General features: G+C 45.6%; 2 protein-coding genes and 1 long non-coding RNA gene across 4 annotated transcripts in view; 1 reads left to right on the forward strand and 2 right to left on the reverse strand.

Annotated features, from left to right (window-relative positions):
- The window catches only part of LOC138945943 (LIM and senescent cell antigen-like-containing domain protein 1), a 44,210-nt gene extending 31,396 nt beyond the window's left edge, over positions 1–12,814 (reverse strand). Inside the window, exon 1 of one of the 2 annotated variants that reach the window (XM_070317480.1) lies at positions 12,553–12,814. In XM_070317480.1, the coding sequence (XP_070173581.1) occupies positions 12,553–12,563 (11 nt within the window). In that variant the 5' untranslated portion in view covers positions 12,564–12,814. Of the gene's footprint in view, positions 1–6,980; positions 7,722–12,552 lie in introns of those variants that run through there. The other variant, XM_070317479.1, reaches the window with a different exon arrangement.
- LOC138945964 (uncharacterized) lies at positions 9,265–12,070 on the forward strand. The gene is made up of 2 exons (XR_011449147.1): positions 9,265–9,459; positions 11,946–12,070. It is a non-coding gene; the product is annotated as an uncharacterized lncRNA (long non-coding RNA).
- Positions 12,815–17,160: 4,346 nt separating the features above from the next.
- LOC138945945 (cys-loop ligand-gated ion channel-like) overlaps positions 17,161–22,500 on the reverse strand; it is a 32,021-nt gene continuing 26,681 nt past the window's right edge. The window contains exon 9 of the mRNA XM_070317481.1: positions 17,161–18,709. Within this exon, the coding sequence (XP_070173582.1) occupies positions 18,617–18,709 (93 nt within the window). The 3' untranslated portion in view covers positions 17,161–18,616. The remainder of the gene's footprint in view (positions 18,710–22,500) is intronic.

Consider the following 22,500-nt stretch of genomic DNA (forward strand, 5'->3'; position numbering starts at 1 on the left):
AAGAAGAAGAAACATAGTTTTCTACTGGTACACATCTCTGGAGAATAACCCAGATAGCGAAACTCATCAGTCTATTTTACTGCTTCCCGTGCAGAGTGGGTGCTTTGTTGTATATGTGTGTTTGTATCTTCTTCTTCTTTGTTCATGGGCTTAGACTCCCACGTTTTACGTTTACGTTTTTACCCCGCCATTTAGGCAGCCATATGCCGCTTTCGGAGGAAGCATGTTGGGTATTTTCGTGTTTCTATAACCCACCGAACTCTGACATGGATTACAGTATCTTTTCCGTGCGCACTTGGTCTTGTGCTTGCGTGTACACACGAAGGGGGATAAGCCACTAGCAGGTCTGCACGGAAAAATCTCCACACTTAACCCACCAGGCGGCCGCGGCCGGGATTCGAACCCTCGACCTTCCGATTAAGAGGCCGACGTCTTACCACCCCGCCACAGCGCCCGTCTTATTTTTTGTTCGTATGAATTAACCTTACATATCGACATATGGGTGTCAGTTACAAACAAATTGTTCAGCAAACATTTCCCACACAGTATACACGGAAATGAAGAAACTGAGAACTTGAATTGTTTCCTAGGCGTGACTAGACAAGACAAGACAAGACATTTCTTGAACAGTGGACACGTGACTGCAATATCAGGTCCCTCCGATGGCAGGCCACCCGTTGTCCCTTTCTCTATTACATAACTTCACCATGATCAGGCATGGGAATTGAAAAAAGTAAAAAAGGCTGAACATTTATAAGTACATACTAGCGAAGTCGACGGCGCAAAGCGCCCCTAGTCCTGCTAGGGGGGTTTGGGGGCATGCCCCCCCCCCCCCCCCAGAATTTTGTTTTCTCCAAAGAACCCAACTGGTGCAATTTGGTGTCATCTTAGCTCCAAGTTTGCCATTAAATTCAGTTTTTAGAACCATGTTTGCCTCCCCCATTTATTTTTTCGGCGGACACGTTTGCTTTTTCGGCGGAACAAAAACAAAATTCGGCAGAAATTTGTCTTTCGGCGGACAATTCCCATGCCTGCATGATATACCTGTCATGACAGGCCACCTGCAATGAAGGGACACTTTGGACTGGTCCCAAGGGTTTTCTTTCATCACAGGTACCCCTCAGTCTCAAAAACCAAGTCATACTTTCAGACCACAAGTTTCCAACTCAATCTGCCCACGCAAACAGAAGTTGTTACAGTCCGCGAACAAGGTAAACACCCCGCGAAATTAATCCTCGGATATTCATCTTTTTTCTCCACTGTAATCCAGAAGTCTTCTCCAGTTTCGTTTGTAAGCACAATAGGCACGCCATGGAAACTATATCTAAGGTTCCTGGCTTCCGCTTTTGAATGAAAAGAATGTAACAGGAGCGGAGAGATGAATACTGTGAATTGAAGTACAATGTGAACCGGAACCATGTACGAAGTAGCCGAAAAAACTTTCTTCACACGAGCATTGTTGTAAACCAGGAGGGATCGGAATATGTCACACGAGAGAAATAGAGAGAGAGAGAGAGAGAGAGAGAGAGAGAGAGAGAGAGAGAAAGAGAGAGAGAGAGGAAGATTTCTGTGTTGGGAGGGTCTGTATTCGCTCTCTGCATCATGCCTGAGCATAATAAAGTTATCACGGTCTACAACAACAACAAGTACTAATTTATGCGCTACGTATTTTTTTGAAAAAAATTAACAACAAGGCAGTGTTTTATCCGGGTCCAAAAATTATACGTCGATTTGTTTGTAACATAACACCTATATGAAATGTCACATGGTAATAACAAGCCCTCGACTCGACACCTGTTGTCAGAAGGAAAACAAACCATAGACACACACGTGCGCGCACGAGCAAGAGGGTGTTATTAATCAATTAACAAAACAGGTTGCCTAATTTTTTTCGATATTTGTACGAGGGCTGTTTCAAAAGTTTGTACAGAGTGAAAAAGAGAGAGAGAGAGAGAGAGAGAGAGAGAGAGAGAGAGAGAGAGAGAGAGAGAGAGAGAGAGACATAGAGAGAGAGAGAGAGAGAGAGAGAGAGAGAGAGAGAGAGAGAGAGAGAGAGAGAGAGAGAGATCTTTAAATACGTAAGGATAGAAGTTTTAGGCACAGCCTTTAGATAGTCTTACAGTAAAACACAAACATTGTGATAAATTAGTAAAACAGTCATTATTTACATACATAAATATAAGGTCAAGGGGGGGGGGGGGGGGGGGGCGCAAGGTTAGACAGAAAGGGAAAGAGAAAGAGCACGCGTACGTGTGTGTTCGTACAGGCGTACGCAAGTTTCCTTTCAAATGAGTCGTATAATTATGTTATCAATTAAAAAGGACACATACATCCACCCTGGAAAACAGACAATACACGATAGTGATCTTCTACAATAGTTGTGCTGGAAACATTTCATTGAGCTACAAGGTACACGGTATGAATAGAGGAGAATACCTGAGCGGGGCGTGTGACAAGCAAGTCACATACACTATTTACTGCAAGATGAGACAAGCAAAGGGCCATACAACTGTGTAGTATACCATATTATATTACCTCTCCGTTGACTTATCAAGAGTAGCTGCCCCCCCCCCCCCCCTTTCTCTCTCATGACGAGGGACACCAAGCTTTGCTGATAATGTAATATGCATAATTCTTAAGGACGTAACTTAAACTGACAGATGTGTTTGTGCGTGTGTGTGTGTGTGTGTGTGTGTGTGTGAGAGAGAGAGAGAGAGAGAGAGAGAGAGAGAGAGAGAGAGAGAGCGAGCGAGCGAGAGAGAGAGAGAGAGAGAGAGAGAGAGAGAGAGAGGGGGGGGGCTGGAGAAAGAGATTCGCAACTATGAACTAATCTGTAAGGTGCTATTCTAAAAAGCATACCACCAAATCAATATCAATTATCAAAGACCCACCAAGATCACAAGAAATGGGAAAGGGGGAACAGACGGCAGGGCTCGGGAGTAGGGGGGGGGGGGGGGGGGGGGTCAACCTTAGACGAACAGCACAGAAAGAGGTAGGTCGTAAGATTAGATAGAACCCGGGTCCACAATAAGACCGAATTCCCCAGGTCCCAGAACCCACGGTTAGTTAGCTTCACACAAAGGTAAGAAGCCCTAATAGTTTCACAAGCGACTACCTTGATGGCTTGAATCAACATCCACTCAAACCTGGGCTGACCACTCAAAGAGGGTTCACGGTTGCACACAAGCCAGTCACAATGAGGTCATTGCGGGACACTCGACCATACAAAAGAACCGTAGAGATGTGGAAACAGTCGGAGATTTACACGCAGGGTATGCTAAGTGGTTTGCAAACCTCACATACCATTGAAACGCTTTGTGAAGAGACTTGGGTTATATTGATAATCACTGATGCCTGTTTTTTTTGTTTACGGTAGCAAGTTGTTGGACTGCCGGACACTCCAAAATAATACAAAAGAACAGCCCCCTCCCGGTGAAGAATGAAGCAGGTGGAGATTTACACAGGGTGCCCTAAGTGGTTTGCAAACCTTGAGACGCCTGGTGAGAGATTTGAGTCAACGTGTGATTTATAGTAATAGTAGTGGTGCCTGTTTGCTACAAGTATGCCGGTGTACGCTTTTTTCCACCTGTGGGAACAGTCTCAAATTCTTGTTAATGGAAGTATGGTGTGGTGAAATTAAGAAATGCTGTTTTCTGAGGATTAGTTGTAAACTGTGAGAATTTTTCCTCTCGTATGTAATGTATATATATCAATTATTAAGGTGGTGTCCAGAAATACTATCACCTATGAAATGCAAACACCGAAAAAAAGGAAGGGAAGTTACATTAACATTTTTTTTCCAAATAGCTAAATGTTCTTAAACAAGCAATTAAATTATGCAATAAATTAAATAAACAAATTATTCAAACCACAGACATCTGTGTCCTTGAAATGGGTTGACAAGTAATGAATTAATAATGACACCTGCTGCTGACACTTAAGAATGTGCTGATTGCTTGGACCACACAAACAAATCGAAATTGTAATAATATATCTGTGAAGTGCATTTTGGTTGCAAAAAACAAAACCACCCAAAATAAAAAAAAGACAACCATTGACATTTAAACTTTATAAAAAAAACACACAGACAAAAACAAGTGCATCATCCCAGTGTAAATACACATGTATACAAAAATAGTATTTGACGGTCATGTCAAGAAAAATATTTTAACATACAACACATTGATAAAGTTCAAAATCAACAACTTTGGTTTTTCCATTCATTCCAAAAGTAGAGAATCAAACAGTGGTATTGGATAGATACATCAATAAAGCAGATGTCAACAAAACACAAGAAACAAAACAGCTGGGCATTAAACCACAATGAAAAAACAGTCATACAACTGGATCTGTGGCTCAGTGCATGGCATCAGGTGGTGACACTGACTGCTTTTCTTATCAGTTTGTTTGCTTAACGCCCAGCCGACTACGAAGGGCCATATCAGGGCGGTGCTGCTTTGACATATAACGTGCGCAACACACAAGACAGAAGTCGCAGCACAGGCTTCATGTCTCACCCAGTCACATTATTCTGACACCGGACCAACCAGTCCTAGCACTAACCCCATGATGCCAGACGCCAGGCGGAGCAGCCACTAGATTGCCAATTTTAAAGTCTTAGGTATGACCCGGCCGGGGTTCGAACCCACGACCTCCAGATCACGGGGCGGACGCCTTACCGCTAGGCCAACCGTGCCGGTCTTTCTTATCAGTGATATGTACCCTTCAAAAGTTATACAGTTATACACACAGACTGAAAGACACACACACTCACACACAAAAGGACACACAGTGGGGAGGGGGCAGTTAAGTCAGGGGACAGGGGTGGGAAGCATTAAATGAGTGTCACCATGAAACGATGGGATTCTTCTTCTTCTTCTTCTTCTGGGTTCGTGGGCTGAAACTCCCACGTACACTCGTGTTTTTTTTTTGCACGAGTGGAATTTTACGTGTATGACCGTTTTTTTAACACACAAAGTTGACTCTGAGAAATAAATCTCTCGCCGAACGTGGGGACGAACTCACGCTGACAGCGGCCAACTGGATACAAATCCAGCGCGCTACCGACTGAGCTACATCCCCGCCCGATGGGATTCTAAAATCTCTACCTTTAGGCACACACACAAAATGTTGGGGTAACGTGACCAACACAAAAATAGGGTCGGTAGGTAGGCTTTTTTAAAAAATTTTTTTTATAATTTGCGAAAGTATATTGCAAAGCAGGTGCTCGAAGTCGAATCCGCCATTACAACTGTGTCACGTGTGATGTCGAGTTCAAACGAGGTTACTTCCCTTAGTCTCGGTATAGTTCGCAAAATGTGCAAAAAGTCCTTTTTTTTTTTTTTTTAGAAATATATTTTTTTTTAGGGTATAGGCTGAAAAAAATTGGGTCGGTCGGGTTACCCTCTACAAACATTTTTGTGTGTGTGCCTTACTGATAGTGATACATAAATCCCTGCGCCTTGAATATGTGCGCGATATAAATTGAATAAAAAAAATATTTTTAAATAAAAAATAAAAAATCCCTGCGCTTAGAACTGTACCCACGGAATACGCGCGATATAAGCCTCATATTGATTGATTGATTGATGTATGTATTTCCAATACTGTACTAGTTACTACAGTGGAACCTCGATCCCCAAATTTCCCCCTTTTAATAGACCTTGCTTTTTGAGATTATCTTTTCATTTGAATCTCTGTAAATTCACCTCCATTTTAAGACTCCCTCCTGTTTAAGAACTGATTTTTCTCTCCAGATTTTTGTAGTGAGCAAATCTGTGGTTTATACCTACTTTATAGTGCCTTAAGAAAAAAAAAAACCCAATCCCCCTGCTTGAACTTTAAAATATAATATTGACACTGACTGCATGGTTCTCTTATCAGTTAATATTTATCCAATCAAATGCCCCCCCCCCCCCCAACACACACTGGTGGGGTCAGCCGATAGGGTTGGGGTTGAAAACAGAGGCGCAGTGGCGTGGTAGTAAGACCTCGGCCTCCTAATCGGGAGGTCGTGAGTTCGAATCCCGGTCGCTGCCGCCTGGTGGGTTAAGAGTTGAGATTTTTCTGATCTCCTAGGTCAACTTATGTGCAGACCTGCTAGTGACTTAACCCCCTTCGTGTGTACACGCAAGCACAAGACCAAGTACGCACGGAAAAGATCTTGTAATCCATGTCAGAGTTCGGTGGGTTATAGAAACACGAAAATACCCAGCATGCCTCCCCCGAAATCGGCGTATGCTGCCTAGCCTGAATGGCGGGGTAAAAACTGGGATCCTCTCTGATTCAGCACACACTACCATAGTCATCTTTCACCCCAAACAATACCTTCACCAACAATAAACAGATGATAAACTACAATGACTGCAATGGTAACTTATCTGCATCCTGCTTCATTTATCAGAGGAAATAACCCCAAACCAGTGTGCACAACACAATACAGTACATATTGCACCAGTGAGGTAGGTGTCTATCATTCAGCAAGATGGTTTACACTCAATGACTCATGGTTCAGTCTGTGTGAGCCAACAATGACTTGTTGCAATATATGAACCTGCAATCTATGGCTGAAGGTACAGTAGTAGTTTACATTACATATCCAAATTAAAGTGTCAAGCCAATTTTGTAAAATAAAATTAGAATTAAAATAAATGAAACAAAGCTGAAATATATGTTAACTAACTATACATTGTACTGAGTGTTAAATTGCTACCACAGCAATTCTATGATTCTCCTATTATGAAAACCCGCAGATAACAAAATATATATTATACAGCGTATAAGCTAAGCAGCAAAAACAGAAGTACCAACGGTTCTGAATTACATAACTGTGCACTTTGCAGAAATTATTGACTGATATTGTACTACAATGTAGTAAAATGTTTGTGTAACTTATTAAAAGTTATAAAAGTCAAATATTTATATTGACTTAACTATCCTGTCAATTACATAAGACACACAAAAAAGAAAAAGTTACAAACCTGACAGTGACCTGTTGAATCTGCTCCATCTTATGAAATTTGATTTTCACTTCAATATATTATCTTTGTCCGCCTCTGCTTTGCCTAACAAGTCGGATCAAGTAAACTACAGTTCTATTACTATTAGCCTCTTGACACAGTACTCCAGACTTCAATTAGCTTTTCACTTGATAAGTCATTCAGGTTCCATGTCCACAGGTTCAACTGTTTTCATCATAAGGCACAGTCCAGTTTCGGCTGACTGGAGACTTATATCTGATGTTCTGATTTGTTAAAATCAGTACACGTTCTTACAACATCTTAACAGAATTTAAATCTATCAACATGTCTGATACTGTTTCCTCTATTTTCTGTAAAACAGGGAGACTTCACAAGCAAACAAAAAGTTCATTGTCAACTGCAATGAATATCCAGTCCGCCAGGCGTTCTAATCTGCACCTCGATGCTGCTAAACTTTGAAATGTGTAGGCTACAGCTAAGCATACGCAGCCTAGGACACACTTAAGATACATGGCATACTTGTGCATCCATGCCAGGAAATAAACTGGGCTAGGATGGGAAGTTGATAGTCCACTTAGTTAGGATGTTAAACCTGACCTCAAACAGGCTCTGCATTCAAGCTGCCCCTACAAGGCCTGAGATTTTGCTCAAGTTTTCTGCTTCCATTTCTTACACAGTGGTGGTGTTGTACACTGTTTTCCACAGAGACTCTGCAGGGGCCAAGGTTTGGATCATTATTTAAAGATGTGATGTCTCAGGGAGTTTTGACGCTATCTGTTGCTTCTGGTAATTTTTACTTGATAATGTGATTCTAACATATGTCCATTAATGCTCAGTTTTCATTTGTGTAATTTGTAAAAATAATGACACAATTAAAAAATAACTTGCAGTTTATTCTTACAACCTAAAACTTTTGTGCAAAAGCATACAAACTGAAGACAGCAGCAATACAAACATTAAACTAAAGTTATTGCAGTTACCCTTTTGAAGAGACGTGGCTCATTAATTGTTTCAACCCATGAATTGGATTGCAACATATATATATGGCATGAGTATTTCATAATTCAGACCCAAACAGTGGATGAACGTTTTTGAAACATTTATTCAGTACACTTTGGGGATCTTAAAAGCCATTCCCTTTCCCTGCGGGTGTTGAGCTATTAATACGACCAGCATGAATGTGTGAAAATCGACACATGTTCAGTAAAAGGAATTTTGTTAATTTTTTGTGTGACAATTTTTGTTTATGAGACTTTCCCCCCACCATGGAAAAAAAAGTTTGAGGTAAGTCGCAAAGGTTTTAGTGATTTGAACGAAATTTTAGCATTTTGCTGATGCCAAACCACAACAAAAACAAAAAAATCCCCAAGTAATGAAGACGATAACATGCAAATACAATTTATAAAGGAACATGAGTTTAATGAATCATTCCCCGCATGTTTCTACCATGCAAGTACACAGGAACATGAGTTTAATGAATCATTCCCCGCATGTTGGGGCGGGGATATAGCTCAGTTGGTAGCGCGCTGGATTTGTATTCAGTTGGCCGCTGTCAGCGTGAGTTCGATCCCAGGTTCGGAGGAAATTTATTTCAGAGTCAAATTTGTGTGCAGACTCTCTTCGGTGTCCGAACTCCCCCCCGTGTACACTACATTGGGTGTGCACGTTAAAGATCCCACGATTGACAAAAGGGTCTTTCCTGGCAAAAATTGCTTAGGCACAGTTAATAATTGTCTACCTATACCCGTGTGACTTGGAATAATAGGCCGTGAAAGGTAGATATGCGCCGAAATGGCTGCAATTACTGGCCGTATAAAATTTCATCTCACACGGCATCACTGCAGAGCGCCTAGAACTGTACCCACGGAATATGCGCGATATAAGCCTCATTGATTGATTGATTGATGTTTCTACCATGCAAGTACACAGGAACATGAGTTTAATGAATCATTCCCTGCATGTTTCTACCAGTCAGGCCTGAAAGTGGTGAGTAATTTTTACTCGCCATGGCAAGTAGAAACATGTAACTGGCGAGTAGAAATGTTCATCTACTCGCCAAATGCGAGTAAAGTTGCTGAAACAATCTTTTTGGTTTGGCTAGTAAAATTACTATGCTCTCTGGCTAGTAAATTTTCAGAAGCACTAGCCTTTGCTAGTGTACCATTCTTTGGACTTTCAGGGCTGTCAGTCAGTGTATCTTTAAGAATGGGGTGCTCAAGATGATTCATACAGTCCCAGGAAGGGAAAATCAATAGGCCCGTCCCCCTCTCAGCTTTCAGTTTCAGTGTGCTGCTGATGCCTTGCCAAGTTTGGGATGCAACAGTGTAGTGGTCAGGCCTAGTGTTAATACATGTAGTACCAAGTGTAACTGCAGTATGGCCAGTGTAACCACTGCTGCTCAAGATACTTTGACTCAGAGAGATGAGAAAACATATCAGGTTTGGCGCTCTTGCCAATGCTGTAATATACCCCTGCTGAGGTAAGGTTTTGATTTGATATCAACATTTGATCAAGTAGATGTTACTTAATTAATGTGATGCTGAGACTCATTCAATGTTGGATAAAAATGTAGTCAGGTCATAATGTTCCGAGCTACTACTCCTGAATAATGTGAATTCTTTGTGGTGGTTATGTCAGTGTTTTATGCACACTCTCTCAATGTAATGGTGGTGTCACATTTTATGTGGTATAAATCGTGGTTGAGGATATATTCTGATCACCACAGGCTACAGGCACTACACACTCCATAATGTGATGCTAATATGCTAAGCATGATGCAGATTATGATTCTTTTGGACTCAACAGAAATTATATTATTTGACCAAAGCCGGTCAAATGAATATTTGTTGTATCATCACTACTAAAATTGTCCTTTGGTTGGTAACACAATTACTTAAATGGAAGCTAAAGTCAGAGAATGAATGCATCCATCATTTATTTTTTGCACTAATCTACTACGAAACAAGTACAGACTGAAATTGAGAGTCGAATAGTCATGTGAATAAATACCAAGAAAGAGAAAAAGAACAAAACAGCTACTGAGCTAGAACAACTTATAATATAAATTGCAGCATATAAATACATGTACATCAAAATGCCCTAATTTTGCACAAACAATCTGACACGGAAAATGTCAAAAGTAGGCCTAAACTACTGCATTATCCCATTGCTGGGATATTTGGGTCGCTCCCTTCTTACAACATCAGTGGAAAGCTAGCAGCAACTAGAGTCACTCTACTCTTAAGTATTTGACTTCTGGTCACACCATTTACTTCTGGCCACAGCTAGCTTTTTTCACATTTCAACTGTTAAAACCTAAATAAAAATACTAAATAGTGAAGTATACTGATAAAATGTACTCTTCTACTTCTAGTTCTGCTGCAAACTACTCTTGGTCTATTCAAAACTGTGTACATTTCACTCTTGATATCTGTTTGATTAAAAGCAGTTCTGAGATTAAGAACTAAAATGTACATGATGATGACAATTGACATACTAGATGTATCAAAAGCTTATATATCACTATCAACTTACTTGATACATCCTACACTGATACAGGACTGCTATTTTGAGTTCTGGCGCACAAGCTGTCCGCAAAGGAGCACAACGGCAAGAACTTCTACTGTCAAATATTGGATTGTTTTTTTAAGAAAGCAAATAACAATTATATGCTCTAGGCTTGTTAAAACTAAAAGGCTTTTGGTTTCAGTTCAGAGTAAGGAGTATAAATTCTATTGACTTATCAAACACCTCACCCAGCTTTGGTTCTGAGACAAAACAAAGCACAGAAATCAATGTGATAAAAGAATCACTGACCCGTGACTATATATCTGCAAATATAAGACTTACACAAGTATAAATACAAAATATATATCCAGATTATTCTGCTGCAGAAAACACGGCATGGCAGATCTAGTATCAGGCATGAGCAAGTTCCAGAATTTTCACTCGCCTTGTGGGCTTGTAAAATTCAAAATTGACTAGCCCACAAACAAATTCACTGGCCCACAAAAATTAGTTTCCAAAAAACAAAACGATTCCATCCATTCAAACCTGGTGAAAGGCAAGCAGGTCTTTGCAAGCATATCAGTTGAGCGACACGAGCACGCTGGTCTTGCGTTAGCTGCTGCATAGCGTGTCCCCCCTCAGTGTCTTCGACCTTTTTGTTTGAGTTTACCCATTTTTTGGTGTTTTGTTGGTGAGACTTTGATGTTTCTTTTGCACGTATGTTTTCTAGCTTAAATTTGTCCGTACCAACAACGAATGGCCCCTTTCTCTCCTTCTCAGAAGCGGCATGCTTTTCGCAAGCAGTACACAACATGACGGTTTTTTCCCGATCATAGTTTAGTCAGTCTCTCTGCTCACCAGTCAGATTTTGTATAGTCTGCCTGGAAGGAACGCTTCCCCTGTCCGGAGTCATACTTTTTCAATCTCTCGGACTCCGTTCCCTCTGGGCTTTTTTGCGGGGGGGGGTCCAAGTATTTCTACATGTTTACAGCTTCAGATCTGCCAAGGCTTCTGAGACACACGTGCTGCGTCGACAATTCTGATTTGTTAAAATCGCGTCAACAAAAAGTCCTGATAACCCTGAAATCATACGGTCATTCTGATTGGTTCATGGTCACTAAAGAGAATTTCTCGATCAGCTGGAACTGGAGCTCCGATCACATCTAATTTGAACAATCGTAGACGACAACGTGCTTCACAACAGACAATCGTCGCTCGGAAAATGATAATTCCACAGACCCAAAATTTACACTCGCCAAGTGGGCGATCATTATTAGACTTTCTACTCGCCCACACTCATTTCTGGTCGCCTGTGGCGAGTGGGCGACCGATCTTGCTCATGTCTGAGTATCATCTACGCAATGACATTGTCCGTGCAAAAGCAAAAGACAGGCATAATGTAAATATTAAATATGCACTTCTGGAAAGTAAAATATTATTGAATGTGGTGTGTTTCAGACCAGCAGAACAAATTCATAAAAACTCCACTGGGAAAGGATGGCAAGTCTGCATGCCAAGGGAGAGAACCTGTGCCCATGTTAAAAGGTCTTGTAAAATAAAGAGTTACGCCCCTTTAAGACACACCTTGATTGTTGACAGTGACTTTTAGTTCTTTCACCTTTGCTAAGCCAGTTTTGTAAGTGACTTACCATTACCTAGAACAGCAATAGGTCGAACTATACGAATTATGATAAACTAGCACAGCTGGCGGTTCACAAACAAACCAGATCGTTCCGTTTGACGATGGAATTTGATCGGCATCGCTGAACGCAGACGTCAAATCGAAAACCTCTGGCGTTGGGCCTTGTTCAAAACTACCCAAGCAATCGAATCAGTTGTAAACAATGCAGTCTTGAGGGCTTCATTAACACAACGATGGCGTGAAAAGGGACATCAATTTTACTCTAAGTTCGACAGAAACTTCATAGAAACTTCAAGTTCAACATGAATTTGATGAAATAATCTGCTGAGCTGGGCCGATCTGTAGTTTGCCAGGATCGCTCCGCACAGCTTTTACAGTAGCAGTCAAGCATAGATACGCGTTCATTTTATCGAAAGTACCTACCTCCCAGTCATGCAGCTTGATCAAAGATTCAGAAACGGGGTTTGATCTCGTAGACTTCGGACAGATTCAGCAGACAGGACCCTCTGATTCCGCGATGCCGGAACTATGAGGTCATTTCCGGTGACGAATTTGGGCATAATCGTAGGTTTTTGCGAAATGAGTTAGCATTCCAACTCAGTGGGCGCGTGGAAATGGTGTATTTTTCATTTCAAGTAAAATGACGAGATTGATCATTATGAGAGTTAGAAGTGAAAACATTTTTTCAGCATTTTACTTGAGTGGACTCCTGAACAAAAACGTGCGTATGCGTGAATACCTGAATAAACTTACAAATGAATGGATAAACCAGAGCTATCTCTGGATAAACGAACGAATGAACTGAATGGCTGCATAAGTGTGCAGATAGACCGGAGCATACGAAATTATTCGCGAGTTAAACCCCCAATAACATATGAATACTCATTTCAGCGGTGTATGCGCTGTGCCGGTGAATGACAGCCGAGTCAGTCAGTGGCCGCGGTGGCACAGGCACATGCTATCAGCTGGTTTTCAATCAATATCAATCAATATGAGGCTTATATCGCGCGTATTCCGTGGGTACAGTTCAAAGCGCAGGGATTTTTATTATTTTTTAATGCAATTTATATCGCGCACATATTCAAGGCGCAGGGATTTATGCCGTGTGAGAGTGGAATTTTCTTTACACAATACATCATGCACTGATTCACATCGGCCAGCAGATCGCAGCCATTTCGGCGCATATCCTACTTTTCACGGCCTATTATTCCAAGTCACACGGGTATTTTGGTGGACATTTTTATCTATGCCTATACAATTTTGCCAGGAAAGACCCTTTTGTCAATCGTGGGATCTTTAACGTGCACACCCCAATGTAGTTTACACGAAGGGACCTCGGTTTTTCGTCTCATCCGAAAGACTAGCACTTGAACCCAGCACCTAGGTTAGGAAAGGGGGGAGAAAATTGCTAACGCCCTGACCCAGGGGTCGAACTTGCAACCTCTCGCTTCCGAGCGCAAGTGCGTTAATTACCACTCGGCCACCCAGTCCACTTTTTTTGCCGACTCCTTACGCGATCCGCGACACTAGTGCATCAGAAGGAATAGCATAGCACACGAAATACGCAAGCCAGCTAAATAAAGCAGCATGTTCTGGGTAGATAATTGATTTGAATTTTTCCTCGTTTGTAAAAGTTGCCAAGTTGTGCATATCATCTTTCACGGCGTCGATTTTTAATTGGTCCCTTCACTGAGTCCGGGTTTTTGTCACGTCCATTCAAATTCAAGTTTGGGTTGAGCGGCGGTCACGTGATCGCTGCTTATAGAAATCTTTGATCCAAAAGGTGTGCCAGATCATTAATCAAGTGGACGGCCTTAACTGAAATGTCAGACCGTGACCCGCCCAGTCGGACTGTTTGACTGAATGAAATGACACAGGCCAACTGTTACTGCTTTAATTGCCGGGGTGCAACATTTGTCGCAATAATTTGTGTTTGCTAAGTTTATATGTGACCCTCCACCACGAAATGAGTCGCATGTCACCGTTGCATGATTTTCATATTTTTACATTTTCCAAAAGAGTGTTTTATGCTCTATCCAGTGGTGAAAACCGTTTTAGAAAAGAGCGAACACTTTTCGAGTTATACTGAAGCCTGTGACTAAGGTGACCCTCACACTGTTACCACAGTTCCCCCGGACTTATGTCAAGCCTAGCGCAGAACCGCGCGAGGTGACATGCGACTCATGCCGTGGTGGAGGGTCACATATGATGTAAACGGCCTTTGTGAGTGACTCTTCACTGACCTACCAAATTTGAAAATATGATCGATGGACAAGCTCGTACCGTACCTGTTGTGTGCCTGTGAGTTTTGTTACATTCGGTTTCTGTCAGTGTCAACTTGCCGCTCGTCGGTGTGTCGAGTCCGTCTGCGCCGCCGGGTCCGTCCGTGTTCAAGTTGTGTGTGCGTGTCAGTGTGTGTGTTTGTGTGTGTGTGTGTGTGTAGTCAGTGTGTTTGTGTGTGTCACGTGTGTAGTGTGTGTGTGTCACGTGTGTAGTGTGTCAGTGTGAGCAAAGATCTTGTATGCTACGCGTAGCATACAAGATCTTTGGTGTGTGTGTGTGTGTGTGTGTGTGTGTAATCAGGGCCGGACTAGGCGAAGAGGAGGGGGGGGGTTGCCAGTGGTGGCCCAGGGGGATGTCCCCCCTGGCGGCAGGGGCGGATCAGTTCATTTTATGGGTGTTTTTTTTCAAAAGTATATTGTGAAGATATGGGTGTGAAGGCGCGAAGCGCCGAGCCGACGGCGCGAAGCGCCTAGCTTGCTAGGGGGGTCCGGGGGCATGCCCCCCCGGAAAATTTTGAAAAAAGGATGCAAAATGGTGCAATCTGGTGCATTCTGAGGATGATCATTACCAGTTTCAGGCAGCAGATTTTGTCACTGATTAATACCCCAAAAATTGAAACTCAATGTAAAATAAAGAAATGCATACCTCATTCAATATTTTTATTTTTTGGCTGGGGGGGGGTCCGGAAACCCTAGTCGTTGTGGGGGTCAGGGGGCGAAGCCCCCTGAAGCTGATGGGTAGGTCATATTCTGAGATAGGAAAATGGTCGCTCCTTGCATGAAACGGCATAAAATAAGCAATAATAAAAAAAAAAATTAAATAAGTAAGGTACATGTTTAGGCTAGGGGGGGGGGGGGGGGTTGCGCAACCCCCATAACCCCCCCGGTAGTCCGGCCCTGGTGTATGTGTTTGTGTGGTGTCACAGTGTCAGTGTGTGTGTGTGATTGATTGATTGATTGATTGATTGATTGTGTCCTTTGGCAATTTAGTGGCTGCTCCGCCTGGCGTCTGGCATTATGGGGTTAGTGCTAGGACTCGGGTTGGTCCGGTGTCAGAATAATGTGACTGGGTGAGACTAGCCTCAGTGTGCTGCGACTTCTGTCTTGTGTGTGGCGCACGTTATATGTCAAAGCAGCACCGCCCTGATATGGCCCTTCGTGGTCGGCTGGGCGTTAACAAACAAACAAAAGTGTGTGTGTGTGTCACTGTGTGTGTGTGTGTGTCATAGTGAGTGTGTGTGTGTGTGGTTGTCACGATGTGCGTGTCACGGTGTGTGTGTGTGCAGTGTGTATGTGTGTGTGTGCAGTGTGTATGTGTGTGTGCAGTGTGTGTGCAGTGTGTATGTGTGTGTCACAGTGTGTGTGTGTGTGTGCAAGTGTGTGTATGTGTGTGTGCAGTGTGTGTGCAGTGTGTATGTGTGTGTCACAGTGTGTGTGTGTGTGTGTGTGCAGTGCAGTGTGTATGTGTGTGTCACAGTGTGTGTGTGTGCAGTGCAGTGTGTGTGTGTTTTCCCAGCCTGCTCATCATCTGTCTTTATCTGTGTGTTCAGTTCGAGTATTTGCGTCTTTATGTGTCAGTCTGGAATTCGATTGAGAGAGAAAGAGAGAGAGAGAGAGAGAGAGAGAGAGAGAGAGAGAGAGAGAGAGAGAGAGAGAGAGAGAGAGAGAGAGAGAGAGAGAGAGAGAGAGTGCGATGTTTCTGTGTGTGCGTGCGTGTGTGTGCATTTGGTTACATTGTACCGAAATGAGTGCAACAAAACAAGCAAATATTTTTTTGTAAAAATGTTTAAAAAATGATGTCGCAGTGTACTTTGCATTTCGCACTTGTGACCAGCTGGAAAACTGCTGCCTGCAAACACACTCGCACGCACGCACGCACGCACGCCCCCCCACCCCACACACACTGACACACCACACACACACACCACCCCCCCACACACGCACACGTCTATCAACACATTTGATTAATTCAAGGATTATCAATAGAAACGTTTAATACTGCATCCACTTATTGTCTTTTAGTAAACTAACTCTGTTTGAAGTATGCCTGTCAAAGCAACACCCTAAATCAAAATAATCAAAGAAACAAACGACTCAGTCTCTCTCTCTCTCTCTCTCTCTCTCTCTCTCTCTCTCTCTCTCTCTCTCTCTCTCCCTCTCTCTCTCTCTGTCTCTCTCTCTCTCTCCTTTTATTCCATTGCCTTGTGCATTTTGGCAAAAAGTTAATAAAGTTAATTTTTGGGGGTACACAGACTGAAAATGAAATAGAAAACATACAACAAACGATGTTAGACGACTGTTATGGCAGGCACATTTTACTTTGTTTACTATGTTAACTAATTATTATACAGGAAATAAGATTTTAAGTAAATTTGAAAAATTATTCAGATTCGTAGAAAATTGGTATATTCCCAGAATTGAGCATGCTGTTTTTTACATTTAGTCAAGTTTTGACTAAATGTTTTAACGTAGAGGGGGGAATCGAGACGAGGGTCGTGGTGTATATGCGTGCGTGCGTGCGTGCGTGTGTGTGTGTGTGTGTGTGTGTGTGTGTCTGTGTGTGTGTGTAGAGCGATTCAGACTAAACTACTGGACCGATCTTTATGAAATTTGACATGAGAGTTCCTGGGTATGAAATCCCCGAACGTTTTTTTCATTTTTTTGATAAATGTCTTTGATGACGTCATATCCGGCTTTTCGTGAAAGTTGAGGCGGCACTGTCACGCTCTCATTTTTCAACCAAATTGGTTGAAATTTTGGTCAAGTAATCTTCGACGAAGCCCGGACTTCGGTATTGCATTTCAGCTTGGTGGCTTAAAAATTAATTAATGACTTTGGTCATTAAAAATCTGAAAATTGTAAAAAAAAATAAAAATTTATAAAACGATCCAAATTTACGTTCATCTTATTCTCCATCATTTTCTGATTCCAAAAACATATAAATATGTTATATTTGGATTAAAAACAAGCTCTGGAAATTAAATATATAAAAATTATTATCAAAATTAAATTTTCCAAATCAATTTAAAAACACTTTCATCTTATTCCTTAATTGTCGGTTCCTGATTCCAAAAACATATAGATATGATATGTTTGGATTAAAAACACGCTCAGAAAGTTAAAACAAAGAGAGGTACAGAAAAGCGTGCTATCCTTCTTAGCGCAACTACTACCCCGCTCTTCTTGTCAATTTCACTGCCTTTGCCATGAGCGGTGGACTGACGATGCTACGAGTATACGGTCTTGCTGAAAAATGGCATTGCGTTCAGTTTCATTCTGTGAGTTCGACAGCTACTTGACTAAATGTTGTATTTTCGCCTTACGCGACTTGTTGTTGAATTTACCAAACCGAAAAAGTAGTTTGAGTACATTTGTAATTTTTGTTTTATTTTTCTGGAAAACATCATTATCCTGAATTTTGCATTCTATACAAGCTCTGTGAAAGTCGCCATGGCTACATTCATTTCATCTATCTCATGTTCAGGGATTACATGGAACGGGTCGCGCTGAATATGAGCAAAGTCATTTCATCCTCTCTTTGTTTCCTCAGTCTCTTTTTACATTTAGTCAAGTTTTGACTAAATGTTTTAACGTAGAGGGGGGAATCGAGACGAGGGTCGTGGTGTATGTGCGTGTGTGTCTGTGTGTGTGTGTGTGTGTGTGTGTGTGTAGAGCGATTCAGACTAAACTACTGGACCGATCTTTATGAAATTTGACATGAGAGTTCATGGGTATGAAATCCCCGAACGTTTTTTTCATTTTTTTGATAAATGTCATTGATGACGTCATATCCGGCTTTTCGTGAAAGTTGAGGCGGCACTGTCACGCCCTCATTTTTCAACCAAATTTCATCAAACACTTTCACTGCCTTTTCGGTTCCTGATTCCAAAAACATATAGATATGATATGTTTGGATTAAAAACACGCTCAGAAAGTTAAAACAAAGAGAGATACAGAAAAGCGTGCTATCCTTCTTAGCGCAACTACTACCCCGCTCTTCTTGTCAATTTCACTGCCTTTGCCATGAGCGGTGGACTGACGATGCTACGAGTATACGGTCTTGCTGAAAAATGGCATTGCGTTCAGTTTCATTCTGTGAGTTCGACAGCTACTTGACTAAATGTTGTATTTTCGCCTTACGCGACTTGTTTATTTTATTTTTATTGGGAGGAAAGCCGGTTTTTGTTGATTTTTATTGTAGGGGATCAGACAAATCCCACTCTGGCTAGGCCTCGTCTGAATTCACCCGTCTTCTTCTTCTTTGACGTGAGTTTGCCGGTCAGATTGGCGGCCCGCTCCTGGACGTGAAAGAACAAACCGAAACAAATGCATGGTCATACTCTCCAAACGGGCGATTACACGGAGGGTCAAAAGCTGACATGACATGGATAGGCAGATAGACAAGGGGTGGGGGTGTGGCAGTCAGAAAGACAGTCAGACAGACAGAGAGATAGTCAGACAGACAGACAGAGAGACAGACAGACAGACAGATAGATAGTCAGACAGACAGACAGACAGACAGACAGACAGATAGACAGTCAGATAGTCAGACAGACAGACAGATAGTCAGTCAGACAGACAGACAGACAGATAGTCAGACAGACAGACAGACAGTCAGACAGACAGATAGTCAGACAGACAGACAGACAGACAGACAGATAGTCAGACAGACAGACAGACAGACAGATAGTCAGACAGACAGACAGACAGATAGACAGACAGACAGTCAGACAGACAGATAGTCAGTCAGACAGACAGATAGTCAGACAGACAGACAGATAGTCAGTCAGACAGACAGACAGACAGTCAGACAGACAGATAGTCAGACAGACAGACAGACAGATAGTCAGACAGACAGACAGATAGTCAGACAGACAGACAGACAGACAGACAGACAGACAGACAGACAGACAGACAGACAGACAGACAGACAGACAGACGGACAGACAGATAGTCAGACAGACAGATAGTAAGACAGACAGACAGACAGACAGATAGTAAGACAGACAAACAGACAGATAGTCAGACAGACAGACAAATAGTCAGACAGACAGACAGACAGATAGTCAGACAGACAGTCAGACAGACAGATAGGCAGACAGACAGACAGACAGTCAGTCAGACAGACAAACAGACACACAGACGGACAGACAGACGGGCGAAGGGACAGATAGGAAAAGAGGGACAAACATAGGAACAGACAGAGAGACAGATACACAGACAGTTTGTGACTGCAAGGTCCAACAGATTGACACCAATCAGGAGACACAGGAACAGCGGCTTGACCAGGCTGTTGGCACAGAGAGGGGACGGGGCGGACAGGCTGCAGACACAGAGAGGGGACGGGGCGGACAGGCTGCAGACACAGAGAGGGGACGGGGCGGACAGGCTGCAGACACAGAGAGGGGACGGGGCGGACAGGCTGCAGACACAGAGAGGGGACGGGGCGGACAGGCTGCAGACACAGAGAGGGGACGGGGCGGACAGGCTGCAGACACAGAGAGGGGACGGGGCGGACAGGCTGCAGGCACAGAGAGGGGACGGGGCGGACAGGCCACAGGCACAGAGAGGGGACGGGGCGGACAGGCTGCAGACACAGAGAGGGGACGGGGCGGACAGGCCACAGGCACAGAGAGGGGACGGGGCGGACAGGCTGCAGGCACAGAGAGGGGACGGGGCGGACAGGCTGCAGGCACAGAGAGGGGACGGGGCGGACAGGCTGCAGACACAGAGAGGGGACGGGGCGGACAGGCTGCAGACACAGAGAGGGGACGGGGCGGACAGGCTGCAGACACAGAGAGGGGACGGGGCGGACAGGCTGCAGACACAAAGAGGGGACGGGGCGGACAGGCTGTAGGCACATAGAGGGGACGGGGCGGACAGGCTGCAGACACAGAGAGGGGACGGGGCGGACAGGCCTCAGGCACAGAGAGGGGACGGGGCGGACAGGCTGCAGACACAGAGAGGGGACGGGGCGGACAGGCTGCAGGCACAGAGAGGGGACGGGGCGGACAGGCTGCAGACACAGAGAGGGGACGGGGCGGACAGGCCACAGGCACAGAGAGGGGACGGGGCGGACAGGCTGCAGACACAGAGAGTGGACGGGGCGGACAGGCCACAGACACAGAGAGGGGACGGGGCGGACAGGCCACAGGCACAGAGAGGGGACGGGGCGGACAGGCTGCAGACACAGAGAGGGGACGGGGCGGACAGGCTGCAGACACAGAGAGGGGACGGGGCGGACAGGCCACAGGCACAGAGAGGGGACGGGGCGGACAGGCTGCAGACACAGAGAGTGGACGGGGCGGACAGGCCACAGACACAGAGAGGGGACGGGGCGGACAGGCTGCAGACACAGAGAGGGGACGGGGCGGACAGGCTGCAGACACAGAGAGGGGACGGGGCGGACAGGCCACAGGCACAGAGAGGGGACGGGGCGGACAGGCTGCAGACACAGAGAGTGGACGGGGCGGACAGGCCACAGACACAGAGAGGGGACGGGGCGGACAGGCCACAGACACAGAGAGGGGACGGGGCGGACAGGCCACAGACACAGAGAGTGGACGGGGCGGACAGGCTGCAGACACAGAGAGTGGACGGGGCGGACAGGCCACAGACACAGAGAGTGGACGGGGCGGACAGGCCCCAGACACAGAGAGGGGACGGGGCGGACAGGCCACAGACACAGAGAGGGGACGGGGCGGACAGGCCACAGACACAGAGAGGGGACGGAGCGGACAGGCCACAGACACAGAGAGGGGACGGGGCGGACAGGCCACAGACACAGAGAGGGGACGGGGCGGACAGGCCACAGACACAGAGAGGGGACGGGGCGGACAGGCTGCAGACACAGAGAGGGGACGGGGCGGACAGGCCACAGACACAGAGAGGGGACGGGGCGGACAGGCCACAGACACAGAGAGGGGACGGGGCGGACAGGCTGCAGACACAGAGAGGGGACGGGGCGGACAGGCTGCAGACACAGAGAGGGGACGGGGCGGACAGGCTGCAGACACAGAGAGGGGACGGGGCGGACATGCTGCAGACACAGAGAGGGGACGGGGCGGACAGGCTGCAGACACAGAGAGGGGACGGGGCGGACAGGCTGCAGACACAGAGAGGGGACGGGGCGGACAGGCCACAGACACAGAGAGGGGACGGGGCGGACATGCCGCAGACACAGAGAGGGGACGGGGCGGACAGGCTGCAGACACAGAGAGGGGACGGGGCGGACAGGCTGCAGACACAGAGAGGGGACGGGGCGGACAGGCCACAGACACAGAGAGGGGACGGGGCGGACAGGCCACAGACACAGAGAGGGGACGGGGCGGACATGCTGCAGACACAGAGAGGGGACGGGGCGGACAGGCTGCAGACACAGAGAGGGGACGGGGCGGACAGGCCACAGACACAGAGAGGGGACGGGGCGGACAGGCTGCAGACACAGAGAGGGGACGGGGCGGACAGGCTGCAGACACAGAGAGGGGACGGGGCGGACAGGCTGCAGACACAGAGAGGGGACGGGGCGGACAGGCTGCAGACACAGAGAGGGGACGGGGCGGACAGGCTGCAGACACAGAGAGGGGACGGGGCGGACAGGCTGCAGACACAGAGAGGGGACGGGGCGGACAGGCTGCAGGCACAGAGAGGGGACGGGGCGGACAGGCTGCAGGCACAGAGAGGGGACGGGGCGGACAGGCTGCAGACACAGAGAGGGGACGGGGCGGACAGGCCACAGACACAGAGAGGGGACGGGGCGGACAGGCTGCAGACACAGAGAGGGGACGGGGCGGACAGGCTGCAGGCACAGAGAGGGGACGGGGCGGACAGGCTGCAGGCACAGAGAGGGGACGGGGCGGACAGGCTGCAGGCACAGAGAGGGGACGGGGCGGACAGGCTGCAGACACAGAGAGGGGACGGGGCGGACAGGCTGCAGACACAGAGAGGGGACGGGGCGGACAGGCTGCAGACACAGAGAGGGGACGGGGCGGACAGGCTGCAGACACAGAGAGGGGACGGGGCGGACAGGCTGCAGACACAGAGAGGGGACGGGGCGGACAGGCTGCAGACACAGAGAGGGGACGGGGCG

This window comes from Littorina saxatilis, linkage group LG13, assembly GCF_037325665.1.
Source record: "Littorina saxatilis isolate snail1 linkage group LG13, US_GU_Lsax_2.0, whole genome shotgun sequence".
Lineage (NCBI taxonomy): Eukaryota > Metazoa > Mollusca > Gastropoda > Littorinimorpha > Littorinidae > Littorina > Littorina saxatilis.